This window comes from Salmo salar, chromosome ssa04 (genome assembly GCF_905237065.1).
Source record: "Salmo salar chromosome ssa04, Ssal_v3.1, whole genome shotgun sequence".
Taxonomy (NCBI): domain Eukaryota; kingdom Metazoa; phylum Chordata; class Actinopteri; order Salmoniformes; family Salmonidae; genus Salmo; species Salmo salar.
In genome coordinates, this window is record NC_059445.1 from 50918855 (window position 1) to 50932394 (window position 13540).

The 13540-nt window shown below is 42.5% G+C and overlaps 3 protein-coding genes across 8 annotated transcripts in view; all 3 read right to left on the reverse strand.

The window, feature by feature from the left end:
- LOC106603373 (protein FAM76B) overlaps nt 1-1477 on the reverse strand; it is a 50326-nt gene extending 48849 nt beyond the window's left edge. The window contains exons 1-2 of one of the 3 annotated variants that reach the window (XM_045717062.1): nt 1057-1477; nt 40-104 (exon numbers count right to left, since the gene is read on the reverse strand). In XM_045717062.1, the coding sequence (XP_045573018.1) occupies nt 40-104; nt 1057-1143 (152 nt within the window). In that variant the 5' untranslated portion in view covers nt 1144-1477. The remainder of the gene's footprint in view (nt 1-39; nt 105-1056) is intronic. The other 2 variants (XM_045717063.1, XM_014196960.2) reach the window with 2 other exon arrangements.
- Nucleotides 1478-1887: 410 nt separating this feature from the next.
- On the reverse strand, nt 1888-9725 carry LOC100306801 (myotubularin related protein 2). Of its 4 annotated transcripts, none has more exon segments than NM_001165340.1 (16): nt 1888-4035; nt 4478-4654; nt 4861-4974; nt 5151-5243; nt 5512-5718; nt 5794-5979; nt 6204-6392; nt 6525-6674; nt 6753-6836; nt 6937-7041; nt 7241-7345; nt 8236-8330; nt 8419-8482; nt 8610-8633; nt 8749-8854; nt 9362-9558. In NM_001165340.1, coding segments are annotated over 16 exon segments (1941 nt in total). In that variant the 5' UTR covers nt 9442-9558; the 3' UTR covers nt 1888-3873.
- A 48-nt stretch (nt 9726-9773) lies between these two features.
- Nucleotides 9774-13540, reverse strand: part of LOC106603240 (cGMP-dependent 3',5'-cyclic phosphodiesterase) — a 49974-nt gene continuing 46207 nt past the window's right edge. Inside the window, exons 23-29 of the mRNA XM_045717061.1 lie at nt 12799-12846; nt 12559-12633; nt 12368-12467; nt 11714-11826; nt 11271-11309; nt 11040-11146; nt 9774-10875 (exon numbers count right to left, since the gene is read on the reverse strand). Coding sequence (XP_045573017.1) covers nt 10719-10875; nt 11040-11146; nt 11271-11309; nt 11714-11826; nt 12368-12467; nt 12559-12633; nt 12799-12846 — 639 coding nt within the window. The 3' untranslated portion in view covers nt 9774-10718. The remainder of the gene's footprint in view (nt 10876-11039; nt 11147-11270; nt 11310-11713; nt 11827-12367; nt 12468-12558; nt 12634-12798; nt 12847-13540) is intronic.

Here is a 13540-nt window from a genome sequence, read left to right on the forward strand (position 1 = left end):
CAATACCATGCACAGTAAAGGTGATGGAGCAAAACTCACCTCTCCTGCTGAAACTCTGATCTGCAGTATGTACACTTGACGATGGGATGAGCGATGCGACACTCCTGTTGACACAAGAAACAAAGCATTTGAGGGATTCATCTGTCGGAGTTTATTTAGCCCTTTGCTTAAAAATAATTGCAAACAGATACAATGTAGGACATAACATTTTAAGAATTCACTAAACGCTAAATCATGAGTTTGGTTTGTCCAAAATGTCAAAACCCCTTTGTATGGCGTTATTTAGTATTATGCATTTGTTTACAATAATTAACCATGTATTCAATAGTGTTCTTACCTTTTATTCAGACACAGGTTTTCAAGCCTTCTGCCCAGTATGTGTGTGGTGTGCTTATTATGGCAATGTGAAATATGCATTTCCAACGCACCAGCATGAATAGAAAAATGTGCTAATTTGCCACGAATTATAACTAGATTTTTGCCCATTGCATGAATAATTTATATGGAACATAGCCTCCACTACTGGTCGAAGAGGGATGCTACACTGAGCCCCCTAGAATGACATTTTGTAGCTGCCGGTATGTTAAAGACACCGACGCTGTGGCTACATTGATGCTAAAATACACTTATTTGTAAAGGGCATGAAGTGTAAACAAATGCTAAATGAACAGGTCATGGGAGACGTAATGTGAAAAGATCTAGCTAGCTAACCAATGTTTATCTGACGTTATTTTGTTTGCTACACCCAGCAGACACAGCATGAATAGAAAAAAAACATTTCGCGAATAAATTATATCGTCCTGCGTGTGACATTATCTAACAAGGTTGCCATTTGCGTCCCAGACAGGTTGCAAGGATAAGAGTTAGTTGTTACATAATCTATCATCAAAGCCATGGCTTGCGATAAGTGCTGAATGTGGCCAGAGACCTTATAATTAAACATCTAGGGAGCAGTCGAAATGCATATGAGCCTGTAGCAGTTGCTTTGTAATCTATTCATATTGCAAAATGTGGTACTAGTAAGCTAGCGATCACCCACACACTTCCAGTCCAAACCTTGCACAGTTGCTGTCCCTGCGACAGTTCTTCGAAGGGATACCGCTGGTTACACTTCGTACACGCGTACAGGGCCGATGTTGCCATTATCACCAAGATCAAGAAAAAGTCAAAGATAAAAACAAATAGAGTGAAATAGCTAGTCACCCAGACAATTTCCTTGGTAGCTAACGTTAGCTAACTAAGCCTATAGCTAGCCAGCTAGCTAATAATAGCTAGGCTAATGCTAAATAAACAGCTAAATATTGTTAAATATTATCATCTCTCTCTGTTGGCTAGCTAACATAAGTTACTTGACATAGGTAGTCAAAAATACTGATCTAGCATCCGCAAAATGTATAAACAAGAGTAAAATGTAAATAGTTTTTCGCTGTTCTTAGCTAGCTAGCTATTCCTATTTTCCCTTTCTCTTTTTTGCATCCGCAGCGTCGTCATTCAAACCGGATGCGGCCAACTACAGAAGAAAGAAAGAGAAGCCAATCACGACACATCATTAGTGCGCGGGACTTTGTATTTTGAAACACAGAAGCCAATCACAGTGCAAAAACAACACAGCGATTAAGTTCCATTAAGCTGCCTAAATTTGTATCACTGTGATAAGAGGAATATGGAAACAAAGTAACTAGAATGTACATGTGTAGTGTTACTGTTAGATCTTTTAATTATAAAAGCTAGCTACATGTAATTAAATGTCATTGTCAGGTGGCTGCAGATAAAAGAGAACAATATATTCATACCATTGTGTACATTGTCAGAGTCATTCTCAAAATATTAGGCAATGCAATGGCACTATGAATTCTGATGAAGATTGTGTTCACAACACACATTTAATTTGTGGTGGTCTTTTATTTATCATTAAATTAAGTCAACAGCAACTGACGTCAATCCTGGATCAAAGAGCAAAGTAAATCCAGGCTGGATAAACTGCTGACGTGCTGGGCCATATGCTGTGGTTCACAGGCAATATAAAGAACTTTGTCATGTTGTATCTACCTACCTACTAACAATATATTGGTGATCATAATAGAAGGACAAGAAATAATTTGCATAATAGGAAATAAAACTAACATTTAAACAAAAACAAATAAATTATCAAAATATCACGGTCAAACGTGTATTGTTGACAGGCGTGGGTTACAGTCCATGGTAGTCACCTTGCTCTATGTTAATGGCCTGCAATTAAACTGACCATAAAATTCTCACCAAATTAATTATTCTACTAACACATAAATATTAGCAGTTACTGATTTATATTGATTAAGGATGTGCCCTTGTGAGGCCATGAAAAAAGCCACTTCATCATTGCACTAGTGGGGAATGAGCCTCACTACTTTTCCTCTGGTTAGTAATCAGATCACTGTTCAAAGACAAAACCCTGTTGTGACTATTTATTTTAAACAACAGTGCAAAGCTCTACATCACTGTGCCTGTGAGAGGCATGTTGTTGGTGAGTATTAACGTCTTCCATGGAGGAATGGTTAGTGCCATCTGTGGTATTCAGTTTCTAGTTTCTGTAGAATTTGTTATTCTATACATATGCAGCATTTATGAACAACCTGTGGGTATGACCTTTCAACTAAACCATGTCATGCACATTGTCAATTTTACTGATCTGTTTTGGGTAAACAGTCTGCAACGTGACATCACCAAAGCCCTCAAGTTATCACCTAATTATAACTGAGACTCAGAGCTCAGTATTAACCTAAAAGTCTATGGTATAAACTGTACACACAATCTAGGCTAAGGGAATGGAAATAATATGTAGTTAACTTGCTAGTAAAAAGAACTCAACAGCATAGAAAACATTAACATACTGATCAGATGGAATGGCATACCTAACTATACACCCACATTCATTCAACCTATTTGGTCAAAATATGTGTCCATTCAGTAACAATATTTTCAGCTTCAAAACAGCAGACATTTCTGACCTCAAAACCTATTTGGAATATGTCAAGTAGAAATAAACAGAAAATTGCTTAAATAGCATGTCTTTAAAAAAAAAAAATGTATAATTCTCCACCTCGCTTTCACAACAGAGAAATTCAATGAGCATTTACTTTTAGTGTGTTAGGTACTTGTTTTATCCTATTAATAATTTAGTGTACTTATTACTTTAGAATAAACTAATGCATTAATACTGGATGTAGTTAAGCCGATATGCTATAGCATACTTGTGAGGGATTATTTGATGACCATTATATGTTACAGTACTCTTGACCCTGGTAGCAGAGGTCAGCGAAGTATAGTATGGCTATTGTGAGGTGGTCTCAGAGATAAATAGAGGACTCATCTTTATATATATATATAATTATAGCATGTGTGACAGTATGGGCAGCGCCATTGCGGCTACAACCCATAGGAATCCCCACCCTATTGAAAACATTGATTACTTTAAAATGGCGGAAGCCCTTAATGATGCTGCCCATGCTAAAACAGCCTTTTGGCCACTAGAGGCCTCTGTTATTGTCTATGGGTGGTCTGAAACAGAGGCAGCTCTGTTTTGTGCATAGACAACATAGGGTTCTGACCATAGACATATAAATTAATATTCTTATTCTATTTCTATGGGTCTGACCCTGTACGACCTCAGCTGTTGGAGCAGCAGTGAGATGGAACAGCCAAAGGCCAATACATGGTTTCTACAGACACTTGGTGGTTGCGTTGCTTCCTACAGGAGTGTGTCATGTTAAGCAGGAATGTGTGACACAGCAAGTCCCCTGCAGTGCAGTCTATTAGTTATGGGCATGGCACCTTATCGTTGTGGGGCCTCAGTCCTCAGCCTTACTCTATAAGCCCCCTGTCAAACAATGTTTGTCAAACAAAGGTCTGAACGGGAGTGATGGAGCGGGTGGGCGAGCCCGCCCTCTCAGTGGAGGAGGCAGAGCGATTGGTCACGTCTCGCTGCAGCTCCTCCACCCTCTTCTGAAGCTCCGCCCGCTTGGCCAGCAGCTCCTTGTAGCGCTGGTGAACAGGCTCCTGGGAAGAAGGTACACAAACAGTAGTGGTCAACACTAGAACAGAACTATGCTATAAACAAGCATATAAACTGCCATTTATACTCATACTAACAAGGCAATAGTAAACATGTCATCCCCCACAAATGATGCAGCCCCCCCGGCCAATTGAGATACCATGTGTGACTAACAGATCCCGCCTTGGGCCAGTCAGTGTAATTTTGTAAATGCCGGATCTTTATGGCAAGACGCATCATTCACCCAACTTTGGTCAAAATCGGGCCAGTGCTGTAGGAGATATCACGTGTGACTAACATACTAACAGGCGGAGAGAGATCCATAGTCCCCTCCTCAATTTCATTCAGGGGGACAATTATACAAGACAGCATAAATAATATTACTACTATCAACATCATTACTACTACTACTACTACTACTATGAAAGTGAGGTAGTTTGCCCAGACCTGTGGCCTCATGCGAGGGTTCCAGCGGATGTAGTAGCCCACCCAGAGCTCCAGGTGGCGCATGCTGACCACTGGGAACAGCACATGGTTGGAATAGTTGACATAAAGAGGGTTGGTGAACTCCTCTAGTTGGCTGTTGATGTAGGCCCACAGAGAAACTGTCTTCTTAGGCAGCTCCTGCAGAACAATTAGATGTATGAGATGTTGGTTTTAACATTAGCAAATAAAACATATCTCTTAGCATATTCCTATTAGCACTGTTATGACAACTGTGTATGAAAAGTCATCCATGAGAGACAGTCAAATAAACACAGTTTAGTTTCAGGTTTTCTGAATTGCACTCCATCCAAGTGGTGTTTAAACCTAACAGTCTGCACTCTCACCTCCTTCACCCTTTGCTGTTCACTGTTACACATGAATGTCCCAAACAGGCAGCTGTACATGTGGTCCAGGATGGTGACCAGGAAGTACTCGTTGAACTCAAAGGCTGCAGGAAACTAGACAGGAACAGTTAAATTATAATTCATATACGATCAGGAGAATCCGGAGGGATTATGTACATCAGTAAAACATCCCGTGTGTAATGCGTGTACCTTATTACTAAGCCTGGATTTTTTTTCTGGTCAGGCCACATGACTACCCATCAACACCCCCTACCAGTGATGTCCCTCACCTGTCGGGTAATCTGCCACACACAGTCAATGAACTGCAGGAAGACAGGCGAGCGGTCTGCGTCTGTGTGGTTCTTATCCCCATGACCAATCCTCTGTAAGGAGAGTGGGGAAGGAGGGAGAAGAACAGAAAGTCAAGTGACCGTAATGGCTGAACAAGAAGGGTAAAGCTGTGCAATGGCGATGGTTGACCCATGCGAGTCAGGAAATGAGGAAGTTTCAAACCATTTTAACTTCTCTTACCACATTAGAATGTCCCGAGCATTTCCAAAACGTCAATGAATAATCAAGAGAATGTGTCCCAAGTGTTTTAGCTTGTTATAAGGAACACTACACAGTGAGAGGGAGTAAAGGCTTATTTACTAGCTGGAAGCGGTGGCCAAAGCTCAGCCACTCTTTCTCCAGCAGCACCTGGAAGCCACGGATGGTGCGGTAGTGTCCGTCCAGCATCAGCATGGCCAGGGAGGTGAGCTGGGCCGTACGGTCCCATCCATCACTGCAGTGAACTACCACTGAAGTCTTCCCAGACTCCACCTTGTCTGCAATACGCAGCGCCCCAGCCAGGATCAGCTTCACAGGGAACAGACAGACAGGTTCAACAAATAATCTCAACCTTGATTTTCTTTCTCTCCCTTCTGTCCTCACCTTGATGTGCTCCAGCCAATGAGTGGACTCGAGGTTGGAGAGCCAATGTGACTCCTCGATGTTGGGATAGACCACCTCCTTCAGCTTGCGCAGTGACTCTCTCATCACATGGATGTTGTGGATGTCCAAGAACACCAGCTCTGCATTCTGATAGGCATCCTCACTCTCATAGCCACCCCCTTTCATCTGAGGAGAACGCAGGGAATGTAGTCATCTCTTGGAATTGAATATACTCTGAATAACACTGAATAGTTTTCATACTTAAAGAATGTAATTATCTGTGAGAGGAGATCAAAATCAAATCCAAAGAAAATAACACTATGGGTTGAGCATTGAACCGTATAGGCACTGTGTGTGGGAAATGCACTTTGACTCAAAATAAAACAGGATTATTATTACTAACTACATACCTTGTTGGCGGCAGCATTGACGCTAGGCCTGGCATCGAAGATGAAGAGCTTGTGGGACTGAGCATTGGCATCCATGATGGCCTGGAGGTACTTCTCATCGTCTTTGCTACGCTTGCCGTTGACCCCGACCATGGGCTGACTACAGCGGGTCACTGTGGCCTGGCTCTCTGGGTGGATCCACGACAGCACCTGCAGAGCCACAGCAGAGGCATTGGCACGGATAATAACACAAGACCGCAGGCACTACATCAGCGTACTACTACAGAGGTACTGCAGACAGTTAAAGAGTGGGGACAGTGTGAAGTGTAAATGTTAACTCACAGGTATCCTGCCCTTGGCTCTGAAGGCAGCCACTCTCTTCAGCTCCTCATCTGGTATGTTGACAGGCACCACCAGGTTTGATGGGTAAGTGTCACACACTTCGTAGTGATCATTCACTTTAGTTATCCTCCAGCTCTCGTTGGGTAATCCCTACACACACATACGAGTATAAAAACATTTAAAAATAACTTATACCTAAAGCCCAGATTTTTGAAATCTTCCAAATACCTGTCTTTTGTATTCCGCTTGAGCATCATACACTTTCCAGCCATTTTCAGGATAGACCTGCCCATACTCAAAGGCAAAGGTTGGCTGTGGATGACAGAGGGAAAAAAATAGTCGGTCAGTTGGCCCTGGGCCTTTATAGTACACAGTAGCAGACCATGGGCAACAGACCTAGTGACTCACTCACCAAACCATTGGAAACAGGAAAGGCAAATTTCATCAGGATCTCAAAAATGGACTTCCTGAGTGAGTCCTCCATCTGCTTGTGTGCAAACCGCAGATTACGGATATCCTGAGGAGACAGAGTGACAGGTCACTGTAACCATTGTCATTTACACTCAGAGAAAGAAGAAGCACTAGAATGCAGTGATTAGAGTCTGAAGTATAAGAAAAATGCCTGTTCTCTTTGAGAGCAACAAAGAGCTTATATATTAGTATAAACATCAGGTAAGGGATGTTCCAGACGTTTTTTTTTGGTGGTCACTGCTCACCTTGCAGACCAGCCCGTAGGAGACCTCACCACGGCTAGATGCACCTCCTATCTTCTCCACGCGGCTCACTACCCCCAGGGGCAAGTCCAGCACAAACGCTGGTTCCTAGGAGACAAAGGAAATAATAAGAACACTGATTTGACATCCTGAAGAGTGGAATGGAGACCAATTGAAAGCTGAAAAGCATACCCTGTCCGTGCATCTGAAAAACATACCCTGTCCGTGCATCTGAAAAGCATACCCTGTCCGTGCATCTGAAAAGCATACCCTGTCCGTGCATCTGAAAAACATGCCCCGTCCGTGCATCTGAAAAACATGCCCCGTCCGTGCATCTGAAAAACATGCCCCGTCCGTGCACCTGAAAAACATGCCCCGTCCGTGCATCTGAAAAACATGCCCCGTCCGTGCACCTGAAAAACATGCCCCGTCCGTGCACCTGAAAAACATGCCCCGTCCGTGCACCTGAAAAACATGCCCCGTCCGTGCACCTGAAAAACATGCCCCGTCCCGTGCACCTGAAAAACATGCCCCGTCCGTGCACCTGAAAAACATACCCCGTCCGTGCACCTGAAAAACATACCCCGTCCGTGCACCTGAAAAACATACCCGTCCGTGCACCTGAAAAACATACCCCGTCCGTGCACCTGAAAAACATACCCCGTCCGTGCACCTGAAAAACATACCCCGTCCGTGCACCTGAAAAACATACCCCGTCCGTGCACCTGAAAAACATACCCCGTCCGTGCACCTGAAAAACATACCCCGTCCGTGCATCTGAAAAACATACCCCGTCCGTGCATCTGAAAAACATACCCTGTCCGTGCATCTGAAAAACATACCCTGTCCGTGCATCTGAAAAACATACCCTGTCCGTGCATCTGAAAAACATACCCTGTCCGTGCATCTGAAAAACATACCCTGTCCGTGCATCTGAAAAACATACCCTGTCCGTGCATCTGAAAAACATACCCTGTCCGTGCATCTGAAAAACATACCCTGTCCGTGCATCTGAAAAACAGTCTGTAGTTGGTGACAGTCAACGTCCCCCTCAGTGCACCAATGTAAGGACAGATGTAGGTGACGTCTTTGGCTGTTAGAAAATACAGATAAAAGTTTAAGCAGGTCATTCCATTAAACCAAAAATAACCCATAGCTGGGGGGTGGGGGAGATGACCTACCCATGTCTTGCACACTTTCCTTTGGTAGTAACTGTGGTTCTTCTTTGTTTGAATCCCTGAGCACCTGTATATAAAACAATATCCAATGTATAGGTAAAACATACTGAGTAGCCAACAGCACAAATCAAGTTGATTATTTTTACTTAAACACCAACGCAAATCTTTGAGGGACGAGGGATGGAAGACTATACCTTGGCAACTGCTTTAGGTCTGCCCTGAAATCATTAGGGGAAAAGCGAGAGGGTTAACCGCAGACATGTTTAAGATGCTATTGCTACATTAGTAGAACTGAATCTGTGTAAAGTTGTAGGTGAAAAACCCTGTACCAACCCGTAGTTCTGGGGAGAACTCTGTTGAGGTGGACACATTGTCAGAAGACATCGCATAGGGGGTTTTGGCAGCGTGAGTGGACCGGTCAGAACGAGACGTGGACGTACTGTCAACAGAATTGCAGAATAGGTGTACTATAGGATAATGAGCAGTGAGAAATAATACCATACCAAAATTGCTTGTTCATTTGACAGCCGTGTTCGCTAAAGCAGAAACTAAATGGCTGGCACCTAGCCCAGGGGACTGGAGAATAGATCCACTCTGTATGTTACAGACCCTCTCTGTTTTTCAGTCCCCTGGGCTATTTGTACCCAGACTAGATGGCTGTGGAATCTGACATTGTCTAGCTAACTAGATAACGTTAGTAGTATAAAGTAAGGCTTTCTTGGGCAAACTGTTTACCTTCTCGGGCTGCCTACTATAGCGACTTTTGTAACCCGAATCTCCCAGTAAGGTTTAGCTGATACTTCAACATCTTTCATTGAATTACACTAGTAAAATTCAATATCTTCACTATCGACAATTTTTCGCCACATTTAGATAGCAAGTAGTTAGACAACTATAAAAGCTCCTGTCAATCGACTACACAGGGAGCTAGTTGAACGAGCCCCACCTGGACAATGAATCAACACTGGCCTGCCTTGACGAGGATTGCTTCGAACCCAGACTGTCGATGCTTCCGCTCTTCTCCATGGTAAATTTTAGTAAAGTTTTCAAATATTTGAATTTGAGGCGATTGGGCAGATATCTACATGCAACTGTTTTGATTCCGTCCTTGGTGAAAAGTAAATCCCAGGTACAGACAGGAAGCTGCCATCTTTTCCCAGAGTTCCCAACCCATAATAAACAAGGGAGTGGTGTTTGGAGTTGGGGGTAGCGCCCCCTGCCGCCATTACTGGTTATTACATGTAGCCCAACACTATCTTCACCATTAACAACAACATGCTTCAGGAATACAGATTTTTAAAGATAAATATGTAGAGAGAAGGTGAAGATGTTGATTGAGAAAGGACACGTACTTAATACATTGTGTGAACAATATTTTACTTGTCCACAACTATTAATTAAGAACAAATGTAAATATCCAGTGCATGATGTTAACATGTAGATTCAGAATTCACAGAATTATCTCTATTATTTGGAAATAGGAAAATGCAACATACATACTGTACAGTACATCAACATAATCACTGAATATAGCTGTTCCAAAAACAAAAAGCATATGCCATTTGTACCTGTCAAACATTCAAAAAGCAATGTCCAAAGGGTGAGATGATCAGCCCCAGATTTAGACCAAACCCTGAAAACAACGTTTGGGGTTCTACAGGCAATACAGGGAATCCCCAAAGTGGTGGTAACGCCAATTCTACCATTTACATGTTAAGAAAAATCTGTGCGCTATCAACTAGTACATTTATAACAAAAAAATATACCGTTTTACAGTATTGTGTATTCCAATCACTAACATTGTTATATACACAATACCACAAAGTATATATTATCAATCCAGCAGTTTCTCACATTGAAGGCAACTTAGACAAAGTAAGGCAAGCTTGTAACATTCTGTTTATAATGTACATGTTTTGACCTGGTAACCCTCAATACCTGCCTGTAAAGATTCACACAAAGTTCAAATATCATTGTTAGAAACTCCAGGCAAAGGAAAAAATATATAATTTGAAAAATGAGATCAAAGCCATCAGTATTGTCTTCTACAATTATGTGTAATCAATCATTTTCGGTCTCCCCCTGCTATCTGCATTGTGTTGCTCTATACCTGCTGCAATGTGACACACTCTAATGATCATTTAGATTTCTGTATCAGCAACAACACCACACAACAACCTGTAAAATAGGTGTATTTTCAGGGGGAGGTAATACATTACTGATGCTGTAGTTGTTAGTTTGTCTTGCTGGGCCGGAGGGCTACCATTGGTCTCATCGCCCCTTCCCTGCTCTGTCTGTCCGTCCTATCCATTCTGCTCATCCTGTAGCTGCTCAAACTCTGCATCTAGGTAATCCAGAGAATCGTTTCCCGGCTTGTGAGAGACCCTGCCCCACTGTTCTCTATTGCTGGCCACGGTGTCATACAGCTCTGCCGACCTGGGGAACAGGTCCTGGAGGAGTCTGCAGGAGAAGGGAGCAAAGCCGGGAGGAAAGTATAGTCAGACACAAGCTAAGGAGGGACTACTAATATGCATATACAACACACAACAGTTCTTATTGTCTGAGATAACAATTACACCACTCATCTCCCAGATATGGGGGTTACAGATCAGTCAGAGGCTCACTTGTAGATTGGCATGGCTATGTGCTCCATGAAGCCTGTCTGTAGCTCTGGGATGTAGGCCTTCTCTCTGTCCATCATCTCACTGGGACGGTTCCCCATAGCCTTCTCCTGCAGCCACAAGCACAGGGACACACACACACACAGGAAATTATAAAGGTGCCTGTACTACATGGACACAGAGAACAATATGATGGATACAATGTTTGGCATTCATAAATAATTGCATACATACCAGATCTCCTTGAGAAAAGAATTCCTTGTAAATGAGTCCCTGTCACAAAAACAGACATGAGTTTCATGTTAGCATACTACATGGAGGCCCTCTTACTAAGAACAATAAAATGGATGTAAATGAAATAAGGTGGAGAGGTGAGCACAGTTGGTTTAGCGGCGGCAGGTAGCCTCAAGGTTAGAGCATTGGGCCAGTAACCGAAAGTTTGCAGGTTTGAATACCGGAGCCAACAAGGTGAAGATTTTTTTTATCTGTCGCTGTACCCTTGAGCAAGGCACTTAACCCTAATGGCTCCAGGGGCGCGACCCCACTTCCTGCAGGTGTCTCAGGAGGAATTGGAATATCCCCCCAAAAAACATTTCCATTACACACGAGTATAAAAGGACAAATATAAGAACCCCCAAAATTCTTATTAGAGGAGTCAGATCTGAGTGGGTACTTACAGCGATCTTCCAGGTTGTCTTCCAGTCTTTGGTCTGGTCAGAGAGGTCACAGGAGGTCATGATCAGGCACAGTAGCAGGTTATGGTGCTGAGGTTCTTTGTTGTTGTAGCCCACTGGAAGACAAAACAGACAATATGATCTAATTACATTTTTATTTAACCTTTATTTAAAAGTGGGGCGGCAGGTTGCCTAGTGGTTAGAGCGTTGGGCCAGTAACCGAAAGGTTGCTAGATCGAATCCCTGAGCTGACAAGGTAAAAATATGTTGTTCTGCTCCTGAACAAGGCAGTTAACCCACTGTTCTTAGGCCGTCATTGTAAATAAGAAGTCGTTCTTAACTGACTTGCCTAGTTAAATAAAGGTCAAATAAACATTTTAAAGCTAGGCAAGTCAGTTAAGAACAAATTCTTATTTACAATGACGGCCTACCCTGGCCAAACCCTAACCCGGACCAATTGTGCGCCGCCCTATGGGACTCTCAATCACGGCCGGTTGTGATACAGCCTGGAATCGAACCAGGGTCTGTAGTGATGCTTAGACCGCTGCACCACTCAGGAGCCCTAATAAGAAATGGAAGAGCTGTAGAAATGAAGATCTACCTTCCTACCGCTCACAAGACACTCAGACAGGATGTATGGGCCGGGGGATGACTTACCATCTGCCATTTTCTGTAGATCCTTCAGGATCCGTAGGTGATGAGCTAAGTCTGTGGCCAGGATGATGTCCCTCATCAGGTCAAGCATCCTCTGGTAGTCCTGGCAACCAAAAACACAACACAGAAACAGAGTGAAAATAGTACAAAACCAACTAGAAAAGAGGAATGTTCTTACATTGCCTTTGTCTTACTTTTCTGGAGAACTTCTCAAAGATATTGCAGCCCTGGGTGTTGAGGATGGCGATCGCCTGAGCAAAGTGGTGTCTCTGGAAATGAAAGCCAATAAATAGTCAGTGGTGAGGCTGCAATTACATTTCATATCCACTAGATGACAGCAAATACCCAGTGCACAATCAACTCATGTTTTTACCTTTTACCTTTAAATGAAGGACACACATAATACATTTCTGTTCATGAAACTTTGTGTTTACCTCCAGCACAGATCCCTCAGAACTATACAGGCCAGCCAACACAGATTTCTGGAGAAGAGAAGACAAAACGGATTGTTTTTGTAATGCATGCTTCTGTGGCAGTTTGTGTGACTCCAGTAAGCAAAATTATGTTTATTTGTTGGTCATTGATTCTATGGCTAAATTTAAAGGGAAACTCCGCCGCTTTTAACATTTGGGTTGTTATTAAGAAGTATTTAGTAATGTCCTACACAGTGTGTAGTATTATGATTTCATGTCTATTGACTGTTTAATGATGAGCAAAATTGGAAATTGTTTATCTGTGAAGTTTTCAAGTAGAATCTCTGAGATGACTAATAAAAGTTTTTATGGACAGTCATTTTCAGCTATCTATATAACTCATCTGCAGTTTTCTGATCATATTGGAACTGCCTGCTATATGTTGCTCTGGTTGTCTTCATCCAAAAACCTATAGAATTATATGTATAGTCAGCTTCCTCCAATAAACTCCCATGACTCCATTTGGCAGAACCACTCCCACCATCACAGATAAAGTTGCAACTCCGGCCATTGCATCCTTTCCAAATAGCCTATATTTTTGTAGTGAATTACTTGTTAACTTCATACGTTTTTATTAGTTCTACAGTGTTGTATTTGGCTGTTCATGTTGAAAATACTTTAGATGCAGCAAGGTTGGCTACTTTACTTCGCTAGTTAGCATTGCTAATGTTAGCATCAAAGATACAGGCTTCAATCATTAGAG